This window comes from Cynocephalus volans, chromosome 6 (assembly GCF_027409185.1).
Source record: "Cynocephalus volans isolate mCynVol1 chromosome 6, mCynVol1.pri, whole genome shotgun sequence".
NCBI lineage: Eukaryota > Metazoa > Chordata > Mammalia > Dermoptera > Cynocephalidae > Cynocephalus > Cynocephalus volans.
The window spans coordinates 149,809,527-149,837,124 of NC_084465.1; the positions used below are offsets into that span (position 1 = coordinate 149,809,527).

Genomic DNA, 27,598 nt, shown 5'->3' on the forward strand with positions numbered 1-27,598 from the left:
TGGAGAGCAAATTATACAGAAAGGAAGCCAGACTTGTAGCCAAATTGACCTGTATTGAAACAACAACTTTAACATTTATTAGCTGATGTCTCTTGGCTAGTCACTTAACTACTTTGAGCTCAATTTACTCACATGTAAAATGGGAATAGTGATGTATATAAAGGGTATATCTTAGCTTAAGATAAGCTCTTATAATAACCTTAGTTATTATACTTAAGTGATTATAACTCAAAAGAGCCAAAAGTGTAATTGTAGCTTCCAGAAGTTGCTTGATATACACTGAGCAAATTGCTAAAGAATCAGAACAGCAAAAACAGAAATGTAGTATGTGAATTTAGAGTATCTTTTATTTTTGTTGATTAATTAAGTGGTGTGGTGTTTGCAATGAATCTCTTAATGTTTTATTCACAGGAATGAAATTTTTTTATCTATAATTTAGAAACTGAGTCAATAACAAAATGAAGCCAGCAAAGCATGTGTTAGCCACTAGTAACAATTTGGCAAGTGTTCCGGAATTAAATTCTAAAAAAGGACTACTTAATTTACCATTGTCACCTAAACCAAGGGAAAAACATAATACAAAATCAGTACGTGATAAAATTGAACCAATGGTCCCAAGATCACCACCAAAAGGAGAATCTGTTGTACGGTATGCTTTGCCTATTTTGTCAAGTAAGACAAAGGATTTAATACCAGAAGATGAAATGATCAGGAAAATTACAAAACATCTGAAGACGGTAAGACACTTCTTGGTCCCTGTGTTGGAGGGTCTCCATAACCACCCCCGGGTTTGATGATTAGCTAGGAGGACTCACAGGACCCAGTATATAGTCATACTGATGGTTAAGTTTACTACAGTAGGCACATGGGGTGAAATCTGGAGGAAACCATGTCCAAGCTTGCAAGAGTCTTCTCCCTTTGGAGTCACACAGGACATGCTTAATTCCTCTAGCAATGAATTGTGACAACACATGTGAAATGTCTACCAAGGAAAATCACTAGAAAGTCAGTGTCCATGGTTATTTTAATTTTGTTTTATTTTATTTTATTATACATACACGGGGGGTACAACATTGGGGTACAACATTGATAATTGTGTACAATGTGTGGTGGTTAGATCAGTATAGTAAGCTTATTCAGCATTACAATACGCAATCATTCTTTGTGTCTGTTGACCAATTCCTCATCAGTCCCCTCCTCTCCCTTCCCCTTTCCACCTTTAGTTTTCTAAAAGTTCAATGTATTACTGGGATTGTTGTTTCTTTCTTTATATCTCTCTGTCTCTCTTTATTGTTAATTTGTTTATTTATGGATTCAGTTCACAGTTATTAGTGCAAATATGCGGTATTTCTCTTTCTGTACCTGGGTTATTTCACTTAGAATAATTTTCTCCAGACTCATCAATGTTGCTGCAAATGGTAGAATTTCATTCTTTTTTATGGATGAGTAGAATTCCATCACCTCACCCCAATCAGACTATTGTAAAAAAGACAGAAAATTACAAATGCTGGCAAGGATGTGGAGAGAGAGGAACCCTCCTGCACTGTTGGTGGGACTGTAAATTAGTACAGCCATTATGGAGAACAGTATGGAGGTTCCTTAAACAACTACAGATGGAGCTTCCATATGATCCAGCAATCCCACTGCTGGGGATATATCCAGAGGACTGGAAAACATCAGATTGAAGGGATACCTGTACTCTCATGTTTATTGAAGCTCTATTTACAATAGCTAGATGGTGGAACCAACCTAAATGTCCATCGATGGTTGACTGGATAGTGTCCAGGGTTTTATTGGGGGTTGTTCACCTAGGCACCCTCTGGCTAGCATGTACCAAAATTCCAGACTCCTACAATGAAAGCAGATGTTCAGCATAAACCACATTATTTGTACAAACAGTTTAGGGACAGTGAGCCACTCTTATTAGTGAATTATGGGGACTCTCCTGAAATCCAAGTTCTCAGATACCAGGCTAAGGGCAGCCTTGTAAGCAGGCCTTTCTAAGTTTCATGCTTCTCTCTGCACTTAAGAGACTTTAGCTCTCAGCATTGGAAAATATTTCCTTTCTCTGAATTTCCTTTTGCACAATGATCCTGAATTGAGTTATAAATTTGTCAAATGTCAAGTGAGAACAATGAGGAAAAACACAAATATAAAAAGAATGCAGTTCGTCAAACTTCAGAAATACAAGTTTGTTTAGTTCGAGGGGTTGGCTAAGAGGCTTTCTTTTTAAAATTTACTGCTTTCTAGTCTCCATCTTTCTATTTTTACTACTTTCTTCAGTAGAGTAAGTCAAGGCAGTCAGGCTTTGGGGAAAACTCTACTTAATTCTTCAACAATTCATGGACATACTTTTTCCCTTTCAGTTACCTATCAACACAGAAGTGGTAGAGTCACAGAGTAACTCTCCATTGTTAGGGAGCAGAACCAAGGACTGTTACCTATGTTGTCTTCTTTATGATGATGTGAGATGTGGCATAAGATGAAAAATTTAAGCTTATGGCACTGACAAATGAGTCATTGCTAAAAAGGTCCTGGCACAATTGATTAAATATCCTGTACTTAATATAATTAATTTCAAACTATGAAAGTATTTCGTTTGCTTTGATTTTTTTCATAGGTTGTTTCTACTTTGGAAGAAGCCTATGGATTTAATATTGAAAATGGAGTAAAGCCAGTTGTGAAACCTGAAGATGAAGAATTATCTTTATCTGTAAGTATGTGTAACCCTCATATAGAGACAGTAACACTGAAAAGGGCTAAGATTTTCTTCTGGAGTCCATATATGTTCTCAGAATTAATTCCCCATCCATGGAAATGAATCTCTTAGGAAACCTGAAAGTAGTGTACTGATTTTTCCATTTTTTGCCAGAACCTATCTTAAAGTTTAATTGAGGCGTACTGTATCTTGAGCCTGCTTTTAATGGTAATGCCTGTCCTATTTAATTTTTAAGCATGGGATTGGCTGTTGGTTTGAGATGTATATTCTGTATTGTGTTAAAATAGTATTCTATTTCTAGCTTGCTAAATAAAAAAACAAAAGAATAAAAGAGTTTATTGAGTTTTAACAAATGTCTTTCATGTGCATATTTAAGTAATGCAACTGTTAAGGTTATTATATGGTTCTTCTGCAACCTGTTGATGAATTATTTTGCATATTTTTAAATATCTGAGTGTACTTTGATAAGTTTTACAGTTTAAAATAATTATAAATATTTAAATATTATTATTTAAATATTTAAAATATAAATATTTTATAAAAATAATTACAATTAGTTTTATTAGTAAGGGATTGAACTTGGCTCCATGTATTGATACACCTATGTTGAGTCTTTCAATCCATGCACATGGTATGTCTCTCTATTTATTTAGGTCTCATTTGAATCCTTTCATCAGCATTTAAAAATTTTCATCATATAGATCCCACACATTATTTGTTAGATTTATAAATTGATATTTCATGTTATTTTGGAGTGATTATTAATGACATTATATTTTAAATTTCAGTCCACGTTTGTTACTAGCGTATAAAAATATGATTGATTTTTTATATTGCAACCTTGATCAATGCACTCTTTCATTTTTGGAGTTTTTCTGTAGATTCCCTGGGATTTTCTACATAGACTATCATGTCATTTTTAAATAGAGTCAGTTTTACTTCTTCCTGTTCAATCCAAATGCTTTTTATTTTTTTCTCTTGACTTTTTGTGCTGGCAGTGATTTCCACTATTATATTAAATAATAGTTGTAAGAGTGAATATCCTTGCCTCATTCTGATGGCTACCTTCAGACAAGGGTAGAAGTGAAATTCCCTGCTTGGCCCCACCAGTATCACACTGGTGGGGTAATTGGAGCATTACCTACAACTGCCAGGTAGGCAGTAGAAATTCTTTCTCCAGTCAGCCCTGCCAACATATATGTGGTGGTGGTGCATAATTTTTCTTAATATTTGGCTCAAGTAGGATAGATATTGTCAGAAAGGTTTTGTGTTATGCTAGAGACCCCCTTTCACAGTCCTTTGGCTTTTTTCTTAGGGCTTTTTTCATCTGTTCTTTCTGGCAGTTCCCTGTTGCAGGCTTTTCCAAAGCACCATCTAGTATATGCAGGTGAAAAGAAAATCCAAGGAACTCATTGATATGTGTCCGTCAAGTCCTGAGGTTCCTACCTTTCTCTACCTTTCAGAGTTTTCCTATTTGTTATATGTAAGGTATTTTAATTGTAGGAGGGAGGATTAGAGGAACGGGCTAGTCCGTCATGGCCAGAACTGAAAGTCCAATTTTATTTTTTATCTTTGATACAATTCTATGTTTTAAGTGTATTTTGATAACAGCTTTCTTATGATTAGTTACTGCATGTTATATCTTTCAAACTTTTACTTTCAAACTGTATGACTATATATTTACTATATGTCTCTTTGACACAGTATGTAGGGGAGTCTTGACTTTTTTATCCAGCCTCAACAATCTGTCTTTTAATTAGTGTGTTTAGTTCATTTACATTTAATTAAAACAATTAAATGTCATGTCATGTAATTAATTTATTGTAATAAAATGTTAATGAACTACTGTAAATTAAGTCTATCTGGCTATTTGGTTTTTGTTGTTGTTGTTTTTTATCCCAAACATTCTTTGCTCCTTTGTTCTTTCTTTTCTGACTTATTTTGGTTTAGTTATGTATTTTTAAAACATTTTATTTTATTTTGTCTTTGGCTTTTAAGCTATGTCCTTTGTTGTACTTGCTGTAGTTATTTTAAATTTATCACAATTTATCTTGGATTAATATTACACCACTTCATTTCTAATGTGAGAATCTTATAGTGATACAATTCCATTAACCCTTATTTATGGGTTTTTTGTGTGTTTGTGCTATTGTTATATCACTGTTGCCCTTTTTGCTTGGGCTGCTTTTAAGATTTTCTCTTTATCTTTGTTTTTCAGCACTTGATAATATATGTCTGGAGGGGGGGGTTTCTGTGTATTTATTCTGCATGGGATCCACCAAGCTGAGTCTGTGGGTCTATGCTTTTTACCAAATGTGGAAAATTTATTATTTCTTCAGATATTTTACTGCCTCCCCTCCCCCTTTTAGTAGGACTCTAATTACACATATATTAGACTGATACTGGGTAAGAAAGAGACACTCATACTTGTTTTCTCTTTCTGTGCTTTTGTTTGGACAATGTATGTTATCTTCAACTTCATCATTCCATTCTGTAGTGTCTGACGTGTTAAGTTCTATCTGATGAATTTTTTACTTCAAATATAATTTTCACATCTAGGATTACATTTTATTTCTTGGAGGTTTTTATATCTGTCCTACTATTATCTACCTCTTCACCTATTATATCTCTCTTTTTCTGAACATCTTTTACCTTATCAATAATAGATTAAAAAATCCCTTGTCTGCTAATTCCAGTATCTGGATCATCAGTGTATTTGATTTACTGACTAGTTTTGTTTTGATTATGGATCCTATTTTCCTGGTTCTTCATATTTTGTAATTTGTTTTATTGGAGTCAAAAAGCATTATATATAAAAGTACAATAGAAACTGAGGTATAATATTTTGTTTTCTTTTGTCTTCTAGAGATTTCTCATTCTTTCCTTTGTCTGGCATTTAGGGTGAAGGGCTAATCATTCACATTTCGCTGAGAACTGAATTGAGCTGGAACTGGTCCACAGTTAATACTTAATTAGGTGGAGTTCTCATCTAATTTGTCTAACCCATGATCTCTCCTTTTGTTGCTTTTCATGAAGTGCTTATTTCTTGGACCTTTTCAGTATTTGATGTGGCAAGAGTTTGAACTTCAATTTTATTTTATTATTTTTTTGTTAATTTTTTATTTTATTTTATTTTATCAATATACAATGCGGTGGATTATTGTGGCCCATTACTGAAACCTATCTCCCTCCTCCCTCTCCCCCCTCCTTCCCAACAGTGTCCTTTCTGTTTGCTTGTCCTATCAACTTCAAGGAATTGTAATTGTTGTGTCTTCTTCCCTCCCCCAGCCCGGTTATTTGTGTATTTATTTAATTATTCTTAGCCCCCACAAATAAGTGAGAACATGTGATATTTCTTTTCTGTGCCTGACTTGTTTCACTTAATATAATTCTCTCTAAGTCCATCCATGTTGTTGCAAATAGCAGTATTTCATTCTTTTTTATAGCAGAGTAATGTTTCATTGCATAGATATACCACATTTTCCATATCCACTTGTCTGATGATGGACATTTGGGCTGGTTCCAACTCTTAGCTATTGTAAATAGTGTTGGAGTGAACACTGGAGAACAAGTATACCTTAGACTTGATGGTTTCCATTCCTCTGGGTATATTCCCAGCAGTGGGATAGCTGGGTCATATGGTAGATCTATGTGCAATTGTTTGAGGACCCTCCATACCATTTTCCATAGAGCCTGCACCATTTTGCAGTCCCACCAACAATGTATGAGAGTTCCTTTTTCTCTGCAACCTTGCCAGCATTTATCATTCACAGTCTTTTGGATATTAGCCATCCTAACTGGGGTGAAATCTTATCTCAGTGTGATTTTGATTTGCATTTCCTGAATGCTGAGTGATGTTGAGTGTTTTTTCATGTGTCTGTTGGCCATACGTACATCTTCCTTTGAGAAATGCCTATTTAGCTCTTTTGTCCATTTTTTAATTGGGTTACTTGGTTTTTGTTGTAAAGTTGTTTCAGTTCCTTGTACATTCTGGATATTAATCCTTTGTCAGCTGTATGTTTTGCAAATATTTTCTCCCACTCTTGGTTGTCTTTTCACTCTGTAAATTGTTTCTTTTGCTCTGCAGAAGGTTTTTAGTTTGATATAACCCCATTTGTTTATTTTTACTTTGGTTGCCCATGCTTTGGGGGTCATATTAATGAAATCTGTGCCCAGTCGTACTTCCTGAAGTGTTTCTCCTATGTTTTCTTTAAGAAGTTTTATTCTTTCAGGGTGTATATTTAATTCTTTAATCCATTTTGAGTTGATTTTAGTATATGGTGAGAGGTATGGGTCTAGTTTCATTCTCCTGCATATAGATATCCGGTTATCCCAGCACCATTTGCTGAAGAGGCAGTCTCTTCTCCAGTATAGTCTTGGTAACTTTGTCAAAAATCAGATGGCTAGGGCCAACCCCATGGCTCACTCAGGAGATTGCAGCGCTGGGAGTGCTATGGTGCTGGGAGTGCCGAGGCCATAGGTATGGGTCCTATATAGGGATGGCAGGTGTGCTCACTGGCTGAGCGTGGTGTGGGCAACACCAAGCCAAGGGTTATGATCCCCTTACTGGTCACAAAAAAAAAAAAAAAAAAGATCAGATGGCTATAGGTGTGTAGGTTGATTTCTGGATTCTCTATTCTATTCCTTTGATCAGTGTGTCTGTTTTTATGCCAGTACCATGCTGTTTTGGTTATTATAGCTTTGTAGCATAGTTTAAAGTCAGGTAGTGTTATGCCTCCAGCTTTATTATTTTTTTTGCTCAGAATTGCTTTGGCTATGCGTGGTCTTTTGTTATTCCATATAAATGTCTGGATAGTTTTTTCCATTTCTGAGAAAAATGTCATTGGAATTTTGATGGGGATTGCATTGAATTTGTATATCACTTTGGGTACTATGGGCATTTTCACAATGTTGGTTCTTCCAGTCCAAGAGCATGGGATATCTTTCCATCTTCTTGTATCCTCTCTAATTTCTCTCAGCAGTGGTTTCTAGTTCTCATTATAGAGATTTTTCACATCCTTGGTTTACTCTATTCCTAAGTATTTTATTTTTTTTGGTGTCTATTGTAAATGGGCCGGCTTTCTTGATTTCTCTTTCTGCATGTTCACTATTGGAGAATAGAAATGCTACTGATTTTTGTGTGTTGATTTTGTATCCTGCAACTTTGCTGAAATTATTTATCAACTCCAAGAGTTTTTTTTATAAAGGCTTTAGGCTGTTCAATATATAGTATCATGTCTTGTGCAAACAGGGACAGTTTGACTTCATCTTTTCCAATCTGGATGCCCTTTATTTCCTTCTCTTCTCTGATTGCTCTGGCTAGTACTTCCAACACTGTGTTGAATAGGAGTGGTGAGAGTGGGCATCCTCTTCTGGTTCCTGTTCTTAGGGGAAAAGCTGAAAGGATGATATTGGCAGTGGGTTTAACATATATGGCTTTAATTATGTTGAAATGCTTTCCATCTATACCTAACTTTTAGAGTCTTTATCATGAACGAGTGTTGAATTTTGCCAAATGCTTTTTCAGCATCTATAGAGATGATCATATGATCCTTGTGTTTGATTTTGTTGATATGGTGTATCACATTTATTGATTTGCATATGTTGAACCAACCTTGCATCCCTGGGATAAATCCCACTTGATCATGCTGTATAATTTTGCATATGTGTTGCTGTATTCTGTTAGCTAGTATTTTATTGATGATTTTTGCATCTATATTCATCAAGGATATTGGCTGCAGTTTTATTTTTTAGTTGTATCTTTACCTGATTTGGTATCAGGCTGATGTTTGCTTCATAGAATGAGTTTGGGAGAATTGCCTCTGTTTCAATCTTTTGGAATAGTTTGTAGAGAATTGGTGTCAATTCCCCTTTGAATGTCTGGTAGAATTCTGCTGTGAATTCATCTGGTCCTGTGCTTTTCTTTGTTGGGAGGCTTCTGATAACAGCTTCAATTTCTTTTATTGTTATTGTTCTATTCAGATTTTCTACATCTTCTTGGCCCTGTATTAGTAGTTTGTGTGTGTCCAGAAATTTATCCATTTCCTCCAGATTTTCAAATTTGTTGGCATATAGTTGTTTATAGTAGTCTCAAATGATTCCTTGTATTTGAGACATATCAGTTGTAATATCACCTTTTTCATTTCTAATTTTTGTTATTTGGGTCTTCTCTCTTCCTTTTTTAGTTAGCATGCTAATAGTTTGTCAATTTTATTTATCTTTTCAAAAAACCAACTTTTTGATTCATTGATGTTTTGTATCATTTTTTGGGTTTCAATTTCATTAAGTTCTGCTCTGATCTTAATGATTTCTTTCCATCTGCTAACTTTGGGTTTGGATTGTTCTTGTTTTTCTAGTTCTTTAAGGTGAAGTATTAGGTTGTTCACTTGCCATCTTTCCATTCTTCGGAAGTCAGCATTTAATGCGATGAATTTTCCCCTTAGTACTGCTTTTGCAGTATCCCACAGGTTTTTGTATGATGTATCATTGTTTTCATTAATTTCAATACATTTTTTGATTTCCTGTTTGATTTCTTCTTGGACCCATATGTTGTTAAGTAGAATGCTGTTTAACTTCAATTTTATGTAGTTTTCGTTCACATTTTGGTTCAACTCTGGCAAGGATTCAAAATACAATCAAATACAAGAACATGCTGGGTAAGATTTCTCTGTTTTCTAGCCTCTCTTTTTTTATAGTTTTGTAATCACCACCCATGATCAAGATATGAAGCATTTCTATTATCCCCCAAAGCTCCACTGTATCCCTTTGCAGTCTACCCTCCTACTTCAGCTCCAGACAACCACTGGTCCTTTACCATCATTTTGCCTTTTCTAGAATTTCAAACATGTAGAACCATACAGTATGTAGTCTTATTTATTTAGCTTCCCCCACAGTATAATGCTGTTGAGATTCATCCATGTTATTCTATGTGTCAGCAGTTTGTTCCTTTTATTGTGAAGAGTATTCCATTGTATGCTATACCACAATTGTTAATCCATTTATCTGTTAATAAACACTTGGGTTGTTGGATTCAATAGTTATTTTGGCTATTATGAATGAAGTTGCTATGTACTTTTGTATACAAGTCTTTGTGAAGACATGTGATCATTAATCTTGGATAATTACTTAAGGTGGGATTGTAAGTATATATTTATTTTATGAACAATTGCCAAACTGTTTCCCAACACAGCAGTAACATTTTGTGTTCCCACTAGTTGTATATGAGAGGCCCAGTGGCCCCACATTCTTACCAAAACTTGGTATTGCCAGTCTTTTAAATTTTGGCCATATCTAATGGGTACGCAGACCTCCTTTTCTCCCACTTTCTTGGGAAAGTTCAGATGGGGAGGGGTTTGGTGGGAGAAAAATAGTTGGGTTGAATGATTTACTTTTGCTTTGGGAGTGCTTCCTCATTCCAGTTCATCTGCCAGACTAAATGGCTGTCAAAGACTCAGGTGGTTTTTCTCCATCCCTCCAAATTCTGTGTGTCAATAATAGGTCTGCTTTTAGAGTGAATGCACCAGGCCAAGTGCCTTCCTTCTATCACCATGCCCCCTTTAGGTATGGATATGGCCTTGGTTCTTTTGTTCATCTATAAAGTGCTTGTTCTGTGGAATTCAATCACCAAGTCTTCCTTGTATCCTCTCCTCAGTATCTTCAAGGGAAAGCAGGAAAATTATTTTACTTTATAATTTTTTCTTTTGTGATGTTAACACTGGAGTGAGTACCTCTCATGTCTGCATCCTAATCTTAAGTAGCATTTTTGTCCTCCTTCTAAGGATATTTCTGGAACTGCTACATGATGATTTCTTTTTGCCTCATAGGCCTGATTAAAACACATTCACTGGTAAATGAGGCTGGGAAATTTATTATTATTATTATTGTTAGTTGTATATATTTCCATCCCCATCAAAATTGAAATCCTGTTAGTTAGGAAGAAAGGAAGAATCAATATGAGATAAGCAACTAGTAATCTATATTATAAAATATTCTGCTTATCTCACAACACAACTGTTGTCATAATTTTGATGAATTTGATATCCTCATAGAATAGCTTTCCAAATAATCTAGTATTTTAGTTTATTGAATTTCTTTCCTCCAATGATCTTGTCTTCCATTCCTCCTCAACCACTAATAGAAAAGGTGATATCTTCTAGTCCTTGTAATTACTTATAACTATTCCATAATTTGAATTTCATCCATCCTAATTGCTGGCCACCACCTCCTATTTTTCCCACTCAGTCTGTCTAATATTCTGACTCCAAAAATCCTTTGATTTCACTGAGATGTATAATCCATTGGTCTTACCGCCTTTTTAGTGTTCCAAATCCTCCTCATGTCTTTACTTACCCAGTTTAAATTGTATGTCCCACTTGTACTTAACTCTTTCATACTGTCCTGCTTTATTGGTCTTATTTGGTTGAACTGCAAACTTGATCAAATTGATCTCCATCTTCTCTATATTTGTGGCATCTGAACGTGGGTGGAAGAAAATCCCCAACTATGTTAATGGTCTCCCTTTATATTTGTGATTAGTAACTCTAGTCTGTTCATTTCCCCACTCTCTTGGATAATTATTTCAGGTTTATCCCTTCTCTTCTATACAATTATAGGTCTTTACATGACAAAGGAAGTATGTGAGCCTATGAGTATGTTTAAAATATAATGTTCAAGGAACAATCTTCATGGGGAATCACTGTGAGAATCCTAACTGAATAGAAATATCTAAGATTTATTTGTTATGGGCCAGTTCTCTGATTTACAAAGCACTGCTCTACTAGAAGAAATTTAGTAATTGTGACATTTTAATTTGTAACTTTTTTCCCTCAAAGTTTTCTATTGCTTATACATGAGAATAAAAGATTACAGCTATTGACAAGTATACTTATAGTCAGAAGTTGTACTTAGCATTCATTTTCTAACATAAAGAGATATTTATAAGGTATACATACCATAGTTATCCTATTTGAGCCACCCAGAAATTTTACAAGTGTAAGGCTGGAGTGCTTGATTTCCTGCAACTGTGTAGAGGAGAATGAGAGGAAATTCATAGCTACATATGTGTCATTAGTGGGCCACTCACCAGAAGTACTTTCCTCCATATTTTCTTTCTGGAAGAGTTTGCTAGTATAGCATTTGAAGAATGGTTTCTTGTCTTAGGCCTTTGAAGGGATTTAAATTACACAAAAATTAAAATAATATAAAAAAATAGTTAAGTATATGAAGAGACTGCAAAAAGTTTATGGAAAGATTTGCATTATATTTTAATTCTATTTTTCCATGAATTTTTTGAAATTCCCTCATAGTAAAAAATAGATGTATACACATATGGATTCCAAAATAAAAGTAACTTTCTGTTTTGTTCTTCTTTTTGAAAGGTTGGGGATGACATGCATTCATTCGTGACATTTTGTTCACAATTTGCAGCTCAGCTAGAAGAAACAGTTAAGGAAGAACGTAATGTATGCATTCTGTGTAAACTGAGAAGTATAAAAATATTAAAACTTGTAGTGGTTGTTGAAACTTGATTGTGATATCCTGTCAGCAACAGTAGCCTAGATTCAATGCCTTTAGGAGTTAAAAGGGCATTGGAAAGCATTATTTATTTTTCTTTATTTTTTATTTATACATGTGGGGTACAATGTCAATTTTCAATAACTGTGTAGGATGTGTGGTGGGTTAGATCAGTATAGCGTATTCATCATTACAATACGCCATCATTCTTTGTGTCCATTGACCAGTTCCTTATTAGTCCCAGTCTCTCTCCCCGCTTCTCCCTTTTTCCACCTCTAGATTTCTAGAAGTTCAATGCATTACTGTGATTGTTGTTTCTTTCTTTCTTTCTCTCTCTCTCTCTTTATTGTTCATTTGTTTATTTATGGATTCAGCTCCTAGTTATGAGTGAGAACATGTGGTATTTGCCTTTCTGTACCTGGGTTGTTTCATTTGGGATAATTTTCTCCAGACTCATCCATGTTGTTGCAAATAGTAGAATTTCATTCTTTTTTATGGCTAAGTAGTATTCCATTGTGTATATACACCACAATTTCCTTATCCAGTCATCCATTGATGGACATTTAGGTTGGTTCCATCATCTAGATATTGTTAATAGAGCTGCAATAAACACGGGAGTTCAGGTATCCCTTTGACCTGATGTTTTCCAATCCTCTGGATATATCCCCAGGAATGGGATTGCTGGATCATATGGAAGTTCCATCTGTAGTTGTTTAAGGAACCTCCATACTGTCTTCCATAATGGCTGTACTAATTTACAGTCCCACCAGCAGTGCATTTACATCTGTAAATTTTCTTTTAAGTATAGCATCAATGGGGTCATTTTTATTTTTTATTTTTTTTAATTTTAATTTCTCAATATACATTGTAGTTGATTTTCATGACTCTTTACCGGTTCCTCTTTCTCTCCTCCCTCTCTCCCATCCCCCCTCACTACATCATATCTGTTCACTTGTCTTAACAAGTTCAAGGAATTGTGTTTGTTGTGTTCTTCCTCCCCCACCCTTTGTTTGTGTGTTTATTCATTTATTTATTTTTAGCTTCTGCAATTAAGTGAGAAGATGTGATATTTCTCTTTCTGTGCCTGACTTGTTTCACTTAATATAATTTTCTCTAAGTCCATCCATGTTGTTGTGAGTGGTAGTATTTCATTCTTTTTTATAGCAGAGTAGAATTACGCTGATTTCCTGTTTAATTTCTTCTTGGACCCATATGAAATTAAGTAGAATGTTGTTTAATTTCCATGTGTTTGTATTGTTTCCAGAGTTTCATTTGTTATTGATTCCTAATTTTAATCCATTGTGATGTGAAGAAATACATCGAATAAGTCCAATTTTTAAAAATTAGTTGAGACTTGCTTTGTGAACTAACATGTGGTCTATCCTTGAAAATGTTCCATGAGGTGATGAGAAGTATGAATATTCTGAGGTTGTTGGATGGAATGTTCTATAGATATCTACCAATTCCAATTGGTCTAAAGTGTTGTTTAGATCTTGTGTTTCTTTATTAATTTTTTGCCTAGATGATCTGTCCAATGTTGAGAGTGAGGTGTTATGGTCCCCAACTATTGTGGCATTAGTGCCTATCTCATTCTTTAGATCTAATAGTGTTTGCTTTATAAATCTGGCTCCTCTGACATTGGGTATGTATATATTTATGATTGTTATGTCTTCTTGATGGATAGATCCTTTTTTCATTATATAGTGGCCCTCTCTATTTCTTTTTATGGTTTTTGCTTTGGAGTCTATTTTATCTAAGAATAGCTACTCCAGCTGATTTTCTTTTCTATTTGCATGGTATATCTTTTTCCATCCTTTCACTCTTAGTCTATGTTTTTTCTTTATAAGGTGAGGTGAGTCTCTTGAAGGCAGCATATTGTTCATTCCATCTTTTTAATCCAGTCAGTCAGTCTGTGTATTTTGAATGGGGAATTTAATCCCTTTAAATGTAGAGTTATTATTGAAAGGTGTTCATTTACTCCTATCATTTTATTGATTTTTGTTTGGATATCTTATGTATCTCTTGTTACTTTCTTTGTGATTTTCTGTTTCTCATCTGTATTTGTTGGTTTCTTGGGGTGGTAGATAAACTATTTTTTCTCTTTACTGTTAGCATTTTAGTTTTCCTGGTAGGTTTTTTCCTTGTTGAGTATTCATGGCAGTGATGGTTGTTTTTCAGGTATCAAACCCAGTACTTCCTTGAGAAATTCTTTTAAGTCTGGCTGTGTGGTAGCGAACTCCTGCAGTTTTTGTTTGTCTGAGAAATATACTATTTGTCTTTCATTTTGGAAAGATAGCCTTGCTGAGTAAAGTATTCTTGGCTGGCAATTTTCGTTCCTTTAATATTTTGAATATATCATCCCATTCTTTTCTGGCTTTTAGGGTTTGTGATTGAAAAGTCTGATTGGGGCTCCCTTACAGGTGACTTGATGCTTCTCTCTTACAGCTTTTAAGATTCTCTCTTTGTCTTTGAGTTTTGCCAGTTTGACTATAAGTCTTGGAGAGGACCTTTTTGGGTTGAATATGTTTGGGGATCTTTCGGCCTCCTGAATCTGAAGATCTGTGACTTTCCCTATACATGGGAAGTTTTTGGCTATTATTTCATTGAATATGTTTTTAATGCCATTTCCTTTTTCCTCCTCTTTTGGAATACCCATGATTCGGATATTTGAGCACTTAAGTTGTCTGTTATCTCCCTTAGATTTTCTTCAATTTTTAAAATTCTTTTTTCTGGTCTGTGTTAATTCAAACAGCCTCTCTTCAAGGTCAGAAATTCTTTCTTCTGCTTGTTGTAGCCTTCTGGTTAGACTGTCTATTGTGTTTTTTATTTCGTTGAGTGAATCCTTCATCTCCATAAGCTCTGCTACATTCTTTTTCAGGGCATTGATTTCTTTGTAGATTCTTCTTTCAGATCTTGTATATTTTTTCTCATTTCAGTTGTCTGAGTTTTCTTGTATCTCATTTACTTTTCTTAGAGTTGTTGCTCTAAATTCCTTGTCAGTCATTTCAAGGACTTCCTGTTCTATAGGATCCAGAACTTGCGAGTTATTATTTTCCTTTTGTGGTAATGTACTTTCTTGATTTTTCATATTTCTGGTATCTTTCTTTTGGTGCTTAGTCATTGTGGCAAGGGGTATCATGGTCCACTCGTTCCACTCTTATGTCTGGCCTGGATCCTGAAGGGACTACCAATTCAGGGCAGTGGGAACTAGCCTGGGCTGGGGGTCCTGTGGTGCCTGCCTGTTCTGGTGCAGCTAACTTGGGGCATGAAGGTCTGGTGGCTCTCAGGCCTCTCTGTGTGGTGGGAACTGGCCTGGGCCGGGGGTCCCATGGCACCTGCCTCTTGTGGCATGGCTGACTTGGGGCATGTGAGCCCGGCAGCTATTGGGCCTCTCTGGGTGGCAGGCACTGGCCTGGGCTGGGGGTCCTATGGTGCCTGCCTTTTCTGGTGTGGCTGTCTCAGGGTGGTTTGGACCTGGTGGCTCTCAGGCCTCTCTGGGTGGCAGGCACTGGCCCGGGCTGGGGGTCCTGTGGCATGTGGCTCCTGCCTGTTCTGGTGCAGCTCTTGGGTCTCCTGTTGTTGCTTTTTGATAGTTGCAAATTGGTTGATTTGTGGGAGATAGTTATGCTAGGAACTGTCTACTCTGCCATCTTGACCGGAACTCCCAGGTCATTTGTATTTTCAGATGTAGTATTTATATTTTATTGTGTTTTTAAAAAGTAAGTTAATATTACAAAAATAAAATGTTATAATTATTAAAAAGTTTAAAAATAGGACATGTAAAAAGAAAAAAATCACAGTAATCCTGTTCACCAGAGATAAACAAACTACTCTTAACATATTTTTGTTTACCTTCTTATTTTTCCTTAGTTATATATATTATTTTTGAAATATCAAATGATATATTGTGCATAGTATTTGGTAATGCACTTTCATCTTAACAAAATATCATGATCTTTTTTTTTTTTTAAATTTGTGTGGGTCTTTTTGGCCTTGTTGAGGTTGGTTTGTTATTTATTTTATTAAGTATTCCAATTTTTCTGGAAAAATAGGTACACTGTTTATTTGTAAGATTCAAAGTTTAGTTCCTGAAATGTATATATCCAACATCGTTTATAATATTGTTTAAATAATATATCTATTAATATTCTTTGTCTACTTTTCCTGTCAAAGATTTCACTAAGTTATGTTAAAGTTGCCAGCTGCTATTATTTCTGTCAACTTTTCTTTATCATTTTTGTTTTTTATTTATATAGTTTATCTCTCTCTGTCTACCCTTAAATATATACACATACACATGAGGGTACTTCAAAAAGTTTGTGGAAACATTTGTATTATCTTTCAGTTCTATTTTTCCATGAACTTTTTGAAGTATCCTTACACACACACACACATATACACACACACACATATACACACATATGTAATGCTAATTATTATATAATTCCTTATGATTATTTTATCTTCATTTTATCTTCGTTATTAACTCTATTGTGTTTCATGCTTTTGTTTTGAGTGCTACTTTGTCTGATATGAATACAGTCATGGACTGCCTAACAATACTTTGGTCATATATGATGGTGGTCTTATAAGATTATAATGGAGCAGAGAATTTTTTTCCCTCCCACAGAATAACCACAAAAATTCCTTGAACTATTTAAGTCAAGTGAACATATATGGTGTGGTGGGGAGGGGAGGGTGTGGAGAGGAATGGGTAAAGGGACATGAAAATCAACTACAATGTATATTGAGAAGTAAAATAAAAAAATAAAAATAAAAATAAAAAAATAAAGTGGGTTTAGAATGCAAAAAAAAAAAAAAAGAAAAATATTTTGCCAAGTGACATTGTAGCTGTCATATTACCTTAGCACAATTACTTTATTTTTTAATAAATTTAATGTAGCCTAAGTGTATAGTTTTGATAAAGTTTACAGTAGTGTACATAATTTCCTGGGCCTTCACGTTTACTCACCACTCAGTCACTGACTCTCCCAGAGCAACTTCCATTTATGCAAGCTCCATTCATGGTAAGTGCCCTGTACAGATGTACCATTTTTTATCTTTTATACCATAATTTTACTGTGCCTTTTCTATGTTTAGATATATTTGTACACATAAATACTTACCATTGTGTTGTAATTGCCTACAGTATTCAATACAGTAACACGCTATACAGGTTTGTAGCCTAGGAGCAATAGGCTATACCATATAACCTGGGTGTGTAGTAGTAGGCTATACCATCTAGGTTTGTATAAGTACATTCTGTGACATTCACAGAATTATGAAATTGCCTAATGATGTATTTTTCAGAACATGTCCCCATTGTTAGGTGATGCATGACTGTATTCTTACTACTTTTTGTTTGTGTTTACCTATTAAATCTTTCCCCTTTTGAATCTTTCTAATAATGTTTTTTAGGTTCATTTCTCATAAACAGCATATAGCTTGATTTTGCTTTTGAAAGCAATATAAGCATGTTTGTTCATTTTTGTCTACTGACAGGGAATTTAAGCTGTCAGAATGGATAGATTTGATCTTCTTTTACCTTATTCTTGTTTTCTGGTCAAATGCTTCTGTGTGGTTTTCTGTTTATTGCCATATGGATAATGCTTTGTTTTCTTGACTTTTTTTTTGGTAATGTTTCAAGGATCCAAACTTTTAAATAAAATTTTTTATTTCTAATTTCAAAGATGATACCTATTAACTGTAATAAATTAAAACCACATAAAAATATATAAGGAAAATGAAAGTCCTTTCTTTACTTTACTCCACCTCCTCAGTATTATTTTTCAGAGGCTAGCATTATTGATAATAGAGTACATATCTTATTAAAAAGAATTCTATGCATATGTAAACTCCATGTATACATAATTTTTCCCCTCACCAAAAATGGGGTCATATTTTCTGCTGCTTCTTATGTTTAAGAAAATATTGTGGTTTCATATTTTGTGCTTTGCTTCTTATGTGTAAGAAAATATTGTGGCCATCATTTTATCAGAACACACATACACCTTGGTTTTCAATGGCATATATCAATTTTTAAATTTATAGACATTTTGATAATTGTTCTTAGTGTAAACAAGATGGTAATATATGTTCTTTGAACATATGTCATTTCTCTTTAGTTGTAATGTTTTTGTAGGACTTCGTAGGATTGCTAGGTTTTAGTGTATTGTTAAACAACATTTATATGAGGCCATTGTTTTGGACTTGGTTCCTGTACTAGACCCCAACAAACCAGACCAAACCAGAATGGAGCCACTGGTGATAGGTGCCACATAATGAAATTAAACTTTAAAATGGGTCAGTTTTTTTTAAACCAGAGGTTTACAGTCCAGGGGTACAAGCTCATCAAAAGACTTAGACCTAATCATTCAACAATAGAATGCTTTCCCTCCCACCACATCTCACCACCATATTACTAAAGGCCTATTTACAGCAGTTCTTTTACCTAGTGCATCATGTCTGGATATCAAGAAAAAATTACAACACACAATAAAAGGCAAACAACACAGTTTGAAGAGGGAGAACAAACATGAGAACTAGATTCACATGTGGCAGGGCTATTGGAATTATCAGAAAAGAAACAATGCCTTTGATGTGCTTATTAGTAGACTTGATGTGGATAAGGAAAGAATCTCTGAGCTTGATGATATCGCAATAGAAATCTCCAAAACAGAAAAGCAAAGAGAAAACAACTGGGGAAAAACAACAACAACAAAGAAACTAGAACAGAATATCCAAGAACTATGTAACAACTACAACAGTATAACATACACATAATGAAAATACCAGGAGGGAAAGACAGAAGAGAATAGAAGAAATATTTGAAACAATGATGACTGAGAATTTCCCCAAGTTAATGTCAGACACCAAACCACAGATCCAGGGAGTGCAGAGAACCTCAAGTAGGATAAATGCCAAAAAAACTACACCTAGGCATATCATTTTCAAACTACAGAAAATTAAAGATAGGAAAAAAATTCTGAAAGAAGCCAGAGGAAAAAAAACGACATTACCTGTATAGGGATTAAGATAAGAATTATAACTGACTCCTTAGAAACCATGTAAGCAAAAAGAGAGTAGAGTGAAATATTTAAAATATTGAGAGAAAAACCCCACCAACCTAGGATTCTGTACTCTGTGAAATCATTCCTCAAAAAACAAAGGAGAAATAAAGATCTCAGACAAAAAAAAATTGAGAAAATTTATTGCTGGTAGACCTGCCTTGCAAGAAGTGTTAAAACACATTTTTTTTTTAATAAGAAGGAAAATGTATAGGTCAAAAACTCATTTTTACACAAAGAAAAGAAGAAGGAATAATGAAGGTAAAATAAAAACTTTTGCTTTTCTTATTTTTAATTGATCTTACAAACAGCAGTTTGTTTGAACTAATAGAAACAATGTATTCAATTATGGATGCTTTTGTATTTATATAGGCTTATGTATGGTTAAATTTAAATAAAATGTTTGGTAACAATGATATAGGGGATGGGTGAGAGGAATTATTTTATTATTATGAGATACTTACACTACTCATGAAGTGATACAGTGTCATCTGAAAGTGAACTTGAGTTAGTTGTATACATATATTGCAAACTTTATGGCAGCTACTAAAAAAAGGAAGTATAACTAATATTCTAAGAAAAAACCAGAATTATATAAAATGCTCAAATAAAATAAAAAAAGACACAAAAGAGTTGGAGACAATATAAGGGAGGAATTGATAAAGGGCTGTGAAAATCAGTTACATTGTATAATGATAAATTTAAAAAAATAAAAAAGTAAAGATCCTTTAATCTTAAAAAAAAACCAAAATAAGAACAAAGAACAAGGGCTACAAATGGAAAATAATAACAATATTATTTCAACTATATATTAATTCAACTATATCAGCAATCACTTTGAATGTGAATGGTCTAAAATGCACCAATTAAAATACAAAGATTGCCAGAGTGGATTGAAAAACAAGACAACTATATGTTGTTTACAAGAAACCTGCTTTAAATATATTGTCTCAGTTGTATTAAAAATAAGTGGCTGGGGAAAAATGTACCATACTGATACTAATCAAAGGAAAGTGGGAGTAGGTATGTTAATTTCAGAAACAGCAGACTTCAGAGCAAGGAAAGTAGCAGGGATAAAGAGAGATGTTATATAATGATAAAGGAGTCAGTTTTCCAAAAGACATAATCCCTAATGTCTATGCACCTAACAATAAATCACAAAATACATGATGAAGAAACTAATAGAACTACAAGGAGAAATAGATGAATCCACGATTATAGTGGGAGATTTCAACACTCCCCTGTTAGAAGTGGACAGATCCAACAAGTTGAAAATCAGTAAAGACATAGTTAAACTCAGCAACCATCAATCAACTGGATATAACAGAGAAATATAGGCTACTTCCTCAAAGAACAGGAGAATACACATTCTTCTCAGGCTCACAGGGAATATTTACCAAAATAGACCACATTCTGGGTCACAAAACATGCCCTAACAAGTTAAGAAGGAGAAATCATACAATGTCTCTCTTAGACAACAGTGGAATTAAACTAGAAAACAGTAAGAAAAAGACAGCTTGAAAATCCCAAAATTCTTGGAAACTAGATAACACATGGGGCAAAGAAGAAATCTCAAGAGAAATTAAAAAAAATATTTTGAACTAATTGAAATAAAACACAACTTATCAAAATTTGTGGAATATGGCAAAAACTGTGCTTAGAGGGATACTTACTACATTGAATGTGTGTATTAGAAAAGAAGATGCTGTCTGGTTAGCTCAGTTGTTTAGAGCACAGCCTTAAAACACCAAGGTCATGGTTTTGGATCCCTGAATTGGCCAGCTACTAAATAACCAAAAAAAAAAAAAAAAAGAAAGAAAAGAAATATTTAAAGAGAATACTTTAAAGTTCCACCTTAGGAATCTAGAAAAAGAAGAGAAAATTAAATCCAAAGTTAAGTAGGAGAAAAGAGATGGTAAGATTAGAGCAGAAATAAGTGAAATAGAAAATGAAATAGAAAACAGCAAATCAGTAGAGAAAATCAACAAAACCAAAAGCCGATTCTTTGAAAATGTCAATAAAATGAATAAGCCTCTACTCAGGCTAACTGAGAAAAAAGAGGACACAAATTACTAATATCAGAAAGAAAGCAAGGACATCACTATGGATCCCATGAACATTAATAGCACTATGAACAATTTTATGACCACAAATTTGATAACCTGGATAAAATGAACCAATTTCTTGAAGGACTACAATCAACCAAAAGTCACATAAGAAACAATAGGCAATCTGAATAGGCCTATATCTCTAAAAAATTGAATCAATAATTAATAACTTCCCAAAAGACCTAGGTTGGTTCACTAGTGAATTCTACTTGTATTAGTCTATTTTTGTTGCTTATAACAAAATACCTGTAGCTGGGTGATTTATAAAGAAAACAAAATTTATTGCTTAAAGTTTCTGAGTCTGGGAAGTCCAAAGTCCATCTGGTGGTGGTGACAGTGACCCAGGAGTCTCACATTGCAAGGTGGTGGAAACAGAGAGAGAGCAGAGAGAGGGAGAGACAGACTCTCCTCTTCTTTTAAAGCCCTGAGAACCACATCCCTGACCACCATTTTTATTCCATTCACTAAGGCATGGTCCTATGATCCAATCACCTCTTCAAGGCTCCACCTTTCAATTACCATAATAGGATTTCCCACCCTCTTTACAGTCATAATGGCGGCTAAGTTTTTAATACATAAAACTTGGGGGACACAATTCAAGCTTCAGTGAGTTTTGCAGGGAAATATTCAATCCACTACACTACTCAACATTAAGGAAGAAATTATACCAATTGTCTATAATGTTTTCCAGGAGATAGAAACAGAGGGAACACTTCCTGCAAGGCTAGCTCAAAATCTGAAAAGCAGTTACTATAATTCATCAGGCTAAAGAAGAAAAATTACATGTTTATGTCAACATTCAGAAAAACATTTGACAAAATCCATTACGCTTTCATGATGATAACTCTCAGCAAACAAGGAATAGAGGGGAACTTTCTCACTTATGAAGAACTCTACAAAAAACCTATGGCTAACATCATACTTACTGGTGAGAAACTAGAAGCTTTCCCACTAAAACTGGGGAACAAGGGTAGGATGTCCTTATTCACCACTCCTTCTTGACATCGTACTGTGAGTCCTAGCTAGTGCAATAAGACAAGAAAAGGAAATAAAAGGAATACAGATTGGAAAAGAAGAGATAAAACTTTCTTTGTTCACAGATAGTATCATCTATGTTGAAAATCCCAAAGAATGAACAGCAACAACAACAACTAATAAAATATTATAGCAAGGTTTCAGGGTACAAGGTTAATATACAAAAGTCAATCATACCAGCAGTGAGTAAGTGGAATTTGAAATTAAAACCACAATACCATTTATATTAGCAGCCCCCAAAATGATATATTAAGGTATAAAACTAACAAAATATGTACAAGAATCTATATGAGGAAAACCAGAAAACTCTGATGAAAGAAATCAAAGATGAACTTAAATGGAGAGATATTCTACATTCAACATATTGAGTGGTTAGGAAGACTCAATATACTCAAGATGTCACTTTTTCCCACCTTGACCTATAGAGTCAATACAATCACAATCAAAATCCCAGCAAGTTATTTTGTGACTATCAAATAACTTATTCCAAAGTTTATGTAGAGAGGCAAAAGACCCAGAATAGCCAACACAATGATGAAGGAGAAGAACAAGGTTGGAAGACTAACACTACCTCACTTCAAGATTTACTATTAAGCTACAGTAATGAAGACAGTGTGGTACTGACCAAAGAATGGGCAAATAGATCAATGAAGCAGAATAGAGTGCAAACATCGGCCCACGTAAATATAGACAACTGATCTTTGACAAAGGAGCAAAGACAATAATGGAGGAAAGAGTTTTTTCAACAAATGTTGCTGGGACAACTGGACATCCATATGTAAATAATTGAATCTAGACATGATCTTACACCCTTCACAAAAATTAACTCGAGATGGATCACAAACCATATAATAGTAAAAGCTATAAAACTCCTAGCAAATAACATAGAAGAAAATCTAGCTGACATTGGGTTTGACAATGACTTTTTAGATAGAATACCAAAGGCACAAATCCATGAAAGAAACAATTGATAGGCTAGAACTTCATTAAAATTAAAAATTTCTTTTCTGTGATAGACACTATCAAGAGAATAAAAAGACCAGCCACAGACTGAGAGAAAATATTTGCAAAAGACATAACCTGATAAGGGACTGTTATGTAAAACATACAAATACTTCTTAAACCTCAACAATAAGAAAACAACCAACCTGATTTTTTAAAATGAGCCAAAAACCTTAACAGACATCTCAACACAGAAAATATACAAATGACAAATAAGCATATGAAAAATGCTCCATATAATATGCCATGAGGGAAATGCAAATAAAAACAACAATGAGGTACCACTGCACACATATTAGAATGGCCCAAATCTGGAACACTGACACCACCAAATGCTGGTGAGGATGTGGGGCAACATGAACTCTTATTCATTACTAGTGGAATATAAAATGTTTAAATTATGTTGGAAGACAGTTTGGCAGTTTCTTACAAAATTAAATTGAACATACTGTTACCAGTGTACTGCTCTGGTGTGGCATGTTGACAGTGGGGGAGGCTATGCATGTGTAGGAGCAGGGGATACATGGGAATTTTCTGTACCTTCTACCCAATTTTGCTGTGAACTTACAACTACTCTAAAAATAGTCTATTAAACATAAAAATTGATAGAGATTGCCCAATTGTCCTCTGAAAATGTATTATCAACTTATCTTCCCCTCCGAAGTCTATTAAAAGCCCTCTTCCTCAAACAATTGCAGATAGATCTACCATACGACCCAGCTATCCCACTGTTGGGAATATACACAGAGGAATGGAAATCATCAAGTCGAAGGTATACCTGTTCCCCAATGTTCATCGCAGCACTCTTTACAATAGCCAAGAGTTGGAACCAGCCCAAATGTCCATCATCAGATGAGTGGATACGGAAAATGTGGTACATCTACACAATGGAATACTACTCAGCTATAAAAACGAATGAAATACTGCCATTTGCAGCAACATGGATGGACCTCGAGAGAATTATATTAAGTGAAACAAGTCAGGCACAGAAAGAGAAATATCACGTGTTCTCACTTATTGGTGGGAGCTAAAAATTAATATATAAATTCACACACACACACACACACACACACACACACACACACAACCGGGGGCGGGGGAGAAGATATAACAACCACAATTACTTGAAGTTGATAACGACAAGCAAACAGAAAGGACATTGTTGGGGGGGAGGGGGGAGGGAGAAGAGAGGGAGGTTTTGGTGATGGGGAGCAATAATCAGCCACAATGTATATCGACAAAATAAAATTAAAAATAAATAAATAAATAAATAAATAAATAAAAATAGTTATTTAAAAAATGAAAAAAAAAGAAAAAAAAAGCCCTCTTCCTTTACACCTTTCTCAATACAGAATATTATCAACTTTAATTTTTTTATTAAATTGAGCTAAGATGGAATCCTGTTGCTTTAATTATCTCTGAAAATGAGTTTTATTCATTCAATGAACTTATATAATTCATGTATGTAGTAAATCTGATTTTCTGAACCATTTGAGAGAAAGCTGCATACTTCACAGCTCTAAATACATCTCTGTGTTCTCCAACTTCTTTGAATTGGAGCTCCTGCAAGTTGATTACTGTGTTTTTATGATATGACCACAATAGTCTTTGAGAGTTTCCTTGCTATCTGGCATGAAGGATGTTCCAGGTTTATCTTGTACATTTCCTGTGTCATACCTAGAATCAGCTATTTTTCTTAGGAGTCGTACTTCTTCCTTCCTCCCTTCTTCCCTTCCTCCCTTCTTCCCTTCCTCCCTTTCTTCTGCTGGCTAGTACTGAGCTAACCAGGCGGTCCCTTTCTTTTTTTTCTTTTTTAAACACTTTCTTATCGTGGTAAAAAACACATAACATTAAATTTACCATCGTAACTTTTAAAAAGTGTGCAATTCTGTAATGTTAAGTATGTTCACATTATTGTGTAACAGATGTATAGAAATTTTTGATCATTCAAAACTGAAACTCTGTATCCCCTCAACACTAATTTCCCCTACATGCTATGCCCGCCCTTTGGGAACCATTTTTCTACTTTCTGTTTCTATGATTTTGACTACTTTAGATACTTCATATGAATGGAATCATAGTATTTGCCTTTTTGTGACTTGCTTATTTCATTTAGAATAATGTCCTCAAGGTTTATCTAATGTATATCCAGAAGTGGTGTTGCTAAACACATGGTAATTCTATTTTTTATTTTTTGAGTAAGTTCATACTATTTTCCATAATGGCTGAACCATTTTACAATCCCATCAACACTGTACATGGGTTCCACCTTCTCCACATACTGACCAACACCTGTTGTTTTCTGTTCTTTTGATAGTGGCCATTCTGATGGGTATAAAGTGGTTATCTCATTGTGGTTTTAATTTTCATTTCTCTAATGACTAGTGATGTTGAACATCTTTTATGTGCTTATTGGCCATTTCTGTATCTTCCTTGGAGAAATGTATATTCAAGCTCTTTAGCCATTTTAAAGTTGGGTTATTTGGTTTTTTGTTATTAAGTGGTAGAAGTTTCTTATATCTTCTGGATATTAACCCCTCATCAAATATATAATTTGCAGTTGTTTTCTTCCATTCCAAAAGTTGCCCTTTCTTTCTGCTGTTTCTTTTGATATGAAGTTTTTAAAGTTTGATGGAGTTCCATTTGTCTATTTTTTAATTATGTTGTCTATGCTTTTGTTTTCATATCTGAGAAATTATTGCTAAATTCAATGTGCTGAAGATTTTCCTCTATTTTTTCTTCTAGGAGTTTAATAGTCTTAGGTCTTATGTTCAAGTTGTTAATTTGAGTTAATTTTGTATATGGTGTGAGGTAAGGGTTCAGTTTCATTAATTTGCATGTGGATTTCCAGTTTCCACAGTACCATTTGTTGAGGAGACTGTCCTTTCCACATTGTGCAGTCTTGGCACCCTTGTCAAAATCATTTGGCCATATATGCAAGGGTTTATTTCTGGGCTCTCTATTCTGTTCCATTGGTCTATATATTTATCTTTATGCCAGTACCACACTTAATTACTGTTGCTTTGTGGCATGTTTTGAAATCCATAATGGTGAGGCCTCAAACTTTGTTATTCTTTTCAAGATTGTTTTGGTTATTCAAGGTCCCTTAAGATTCCATAAGAATTTTAGGATTTTTTTCCTATTTCTATAAAAAAAGTCATTGGGATTTTGTTAGGGATTGTTATTTTGTTAGGGATCTGTAGATTGCTTTGTGTAGTGTGCACATTGTAGCAATATTAAATCTTCCAATTCATGAGCATGGAATGTCTTTCCATTTATTTGTATCTTTGATATTTCTTTTAGCAATGTTTGGTAGTTTTTATTGTACACGTCCTTTACTTCTTTACTTATGTTTATTTTATACATTTTGATGCAATGGTGAGTGGGATTGTTTTCTTAATTTCCTTTTTAGATTTGTGATAGTTTACATATAGAGATGCAGCTGATTTTTGAGTGGTGATCTCATATCCTGCAACTTTACTGAATTCATTTATTGGTTCTAAAAGGTTTGTGTGTCTTTGTGTGTGTGTGTGCAATCTTCAGAGTTTTCTGCATATAAGATCATGTCATCTGTGAACGAATATACTTTTACTTCTTCTTTTCTAATTTGTATGCCTTATTTCTTTTTCTCATCTAATTGCTGTGGGTACAACTTCCAGGACCTTGCTGAAGGAGTAGTGAGAATGTGTATCATTGCCTTGTTCCTGATCTTAGAGGAAAAGCTTTCAGTTTTTCCCCATTGAGTATAATGTTAGGTGTGGGCTTTTCATATTTGGCTTTTTTATGTTGAGGTAGTTTTCTTCTATTCTTAGTTTGTTGAGTGTTTTTATCATGAAAGTGAATTTTGTCAAATCCTTTTTCAGTATGGATTGAGATAGTAATGTAGTTTTTGTCCTTTGTTTTGTTAATGTGGTATATTACACTGTTTAATTTTTTTTATGTTGAACCAACCTTGCATTCCAGGAATAAATTCCCTCCATCTCCTACTTGAGTAAGTTTGCTGTTTTCTACTCAGGATCTTCCCATAGTGTCTGTGCACGATACTATGGCCTCTTTGGTGCTGTAGTAAGTCGTGGTGCTGGAGTACCCCCTAGTTGCTCTCTGTGGTACTGCAGACTCTGGTGCAAAGGTGATGGTTTTTGTTCTTGGATTCT

The 27,598-nt window shown here is 34.4% G+C and overlaps 1 protein-coding gene across 1 annotated transcript in view; it reads left to right on the forward strand.

The window, feature by feature from the left end:
• The first annotated feature begins 458 nt into the window (after nucleotides 1–458).
• The window catches only part of CCDC7 (coiled-coil domain containing 7), a 346,712-nt gene continuing 319,572 nt past the window's right edge, over nucleotides 459–27,598 (forward strand). Inside the window, exons 1-3 of the mRNA XM_063101148.1 lie at nucleotides 459–737; nucleotides 2,621–2,713; nucleotides 12,097–12,180. Coding sequence (XP_062957218.1) covers nucleotides 459–737; nucleotides 2,621–2,713; nucleotides 12,097–12,180 — 456 coding nt within the window. The remainder of the gene's footprint in view (nucleotides 738–2,620; nucleotides 2,714–12,096; nucleotides 12,181–27,598) is intronic.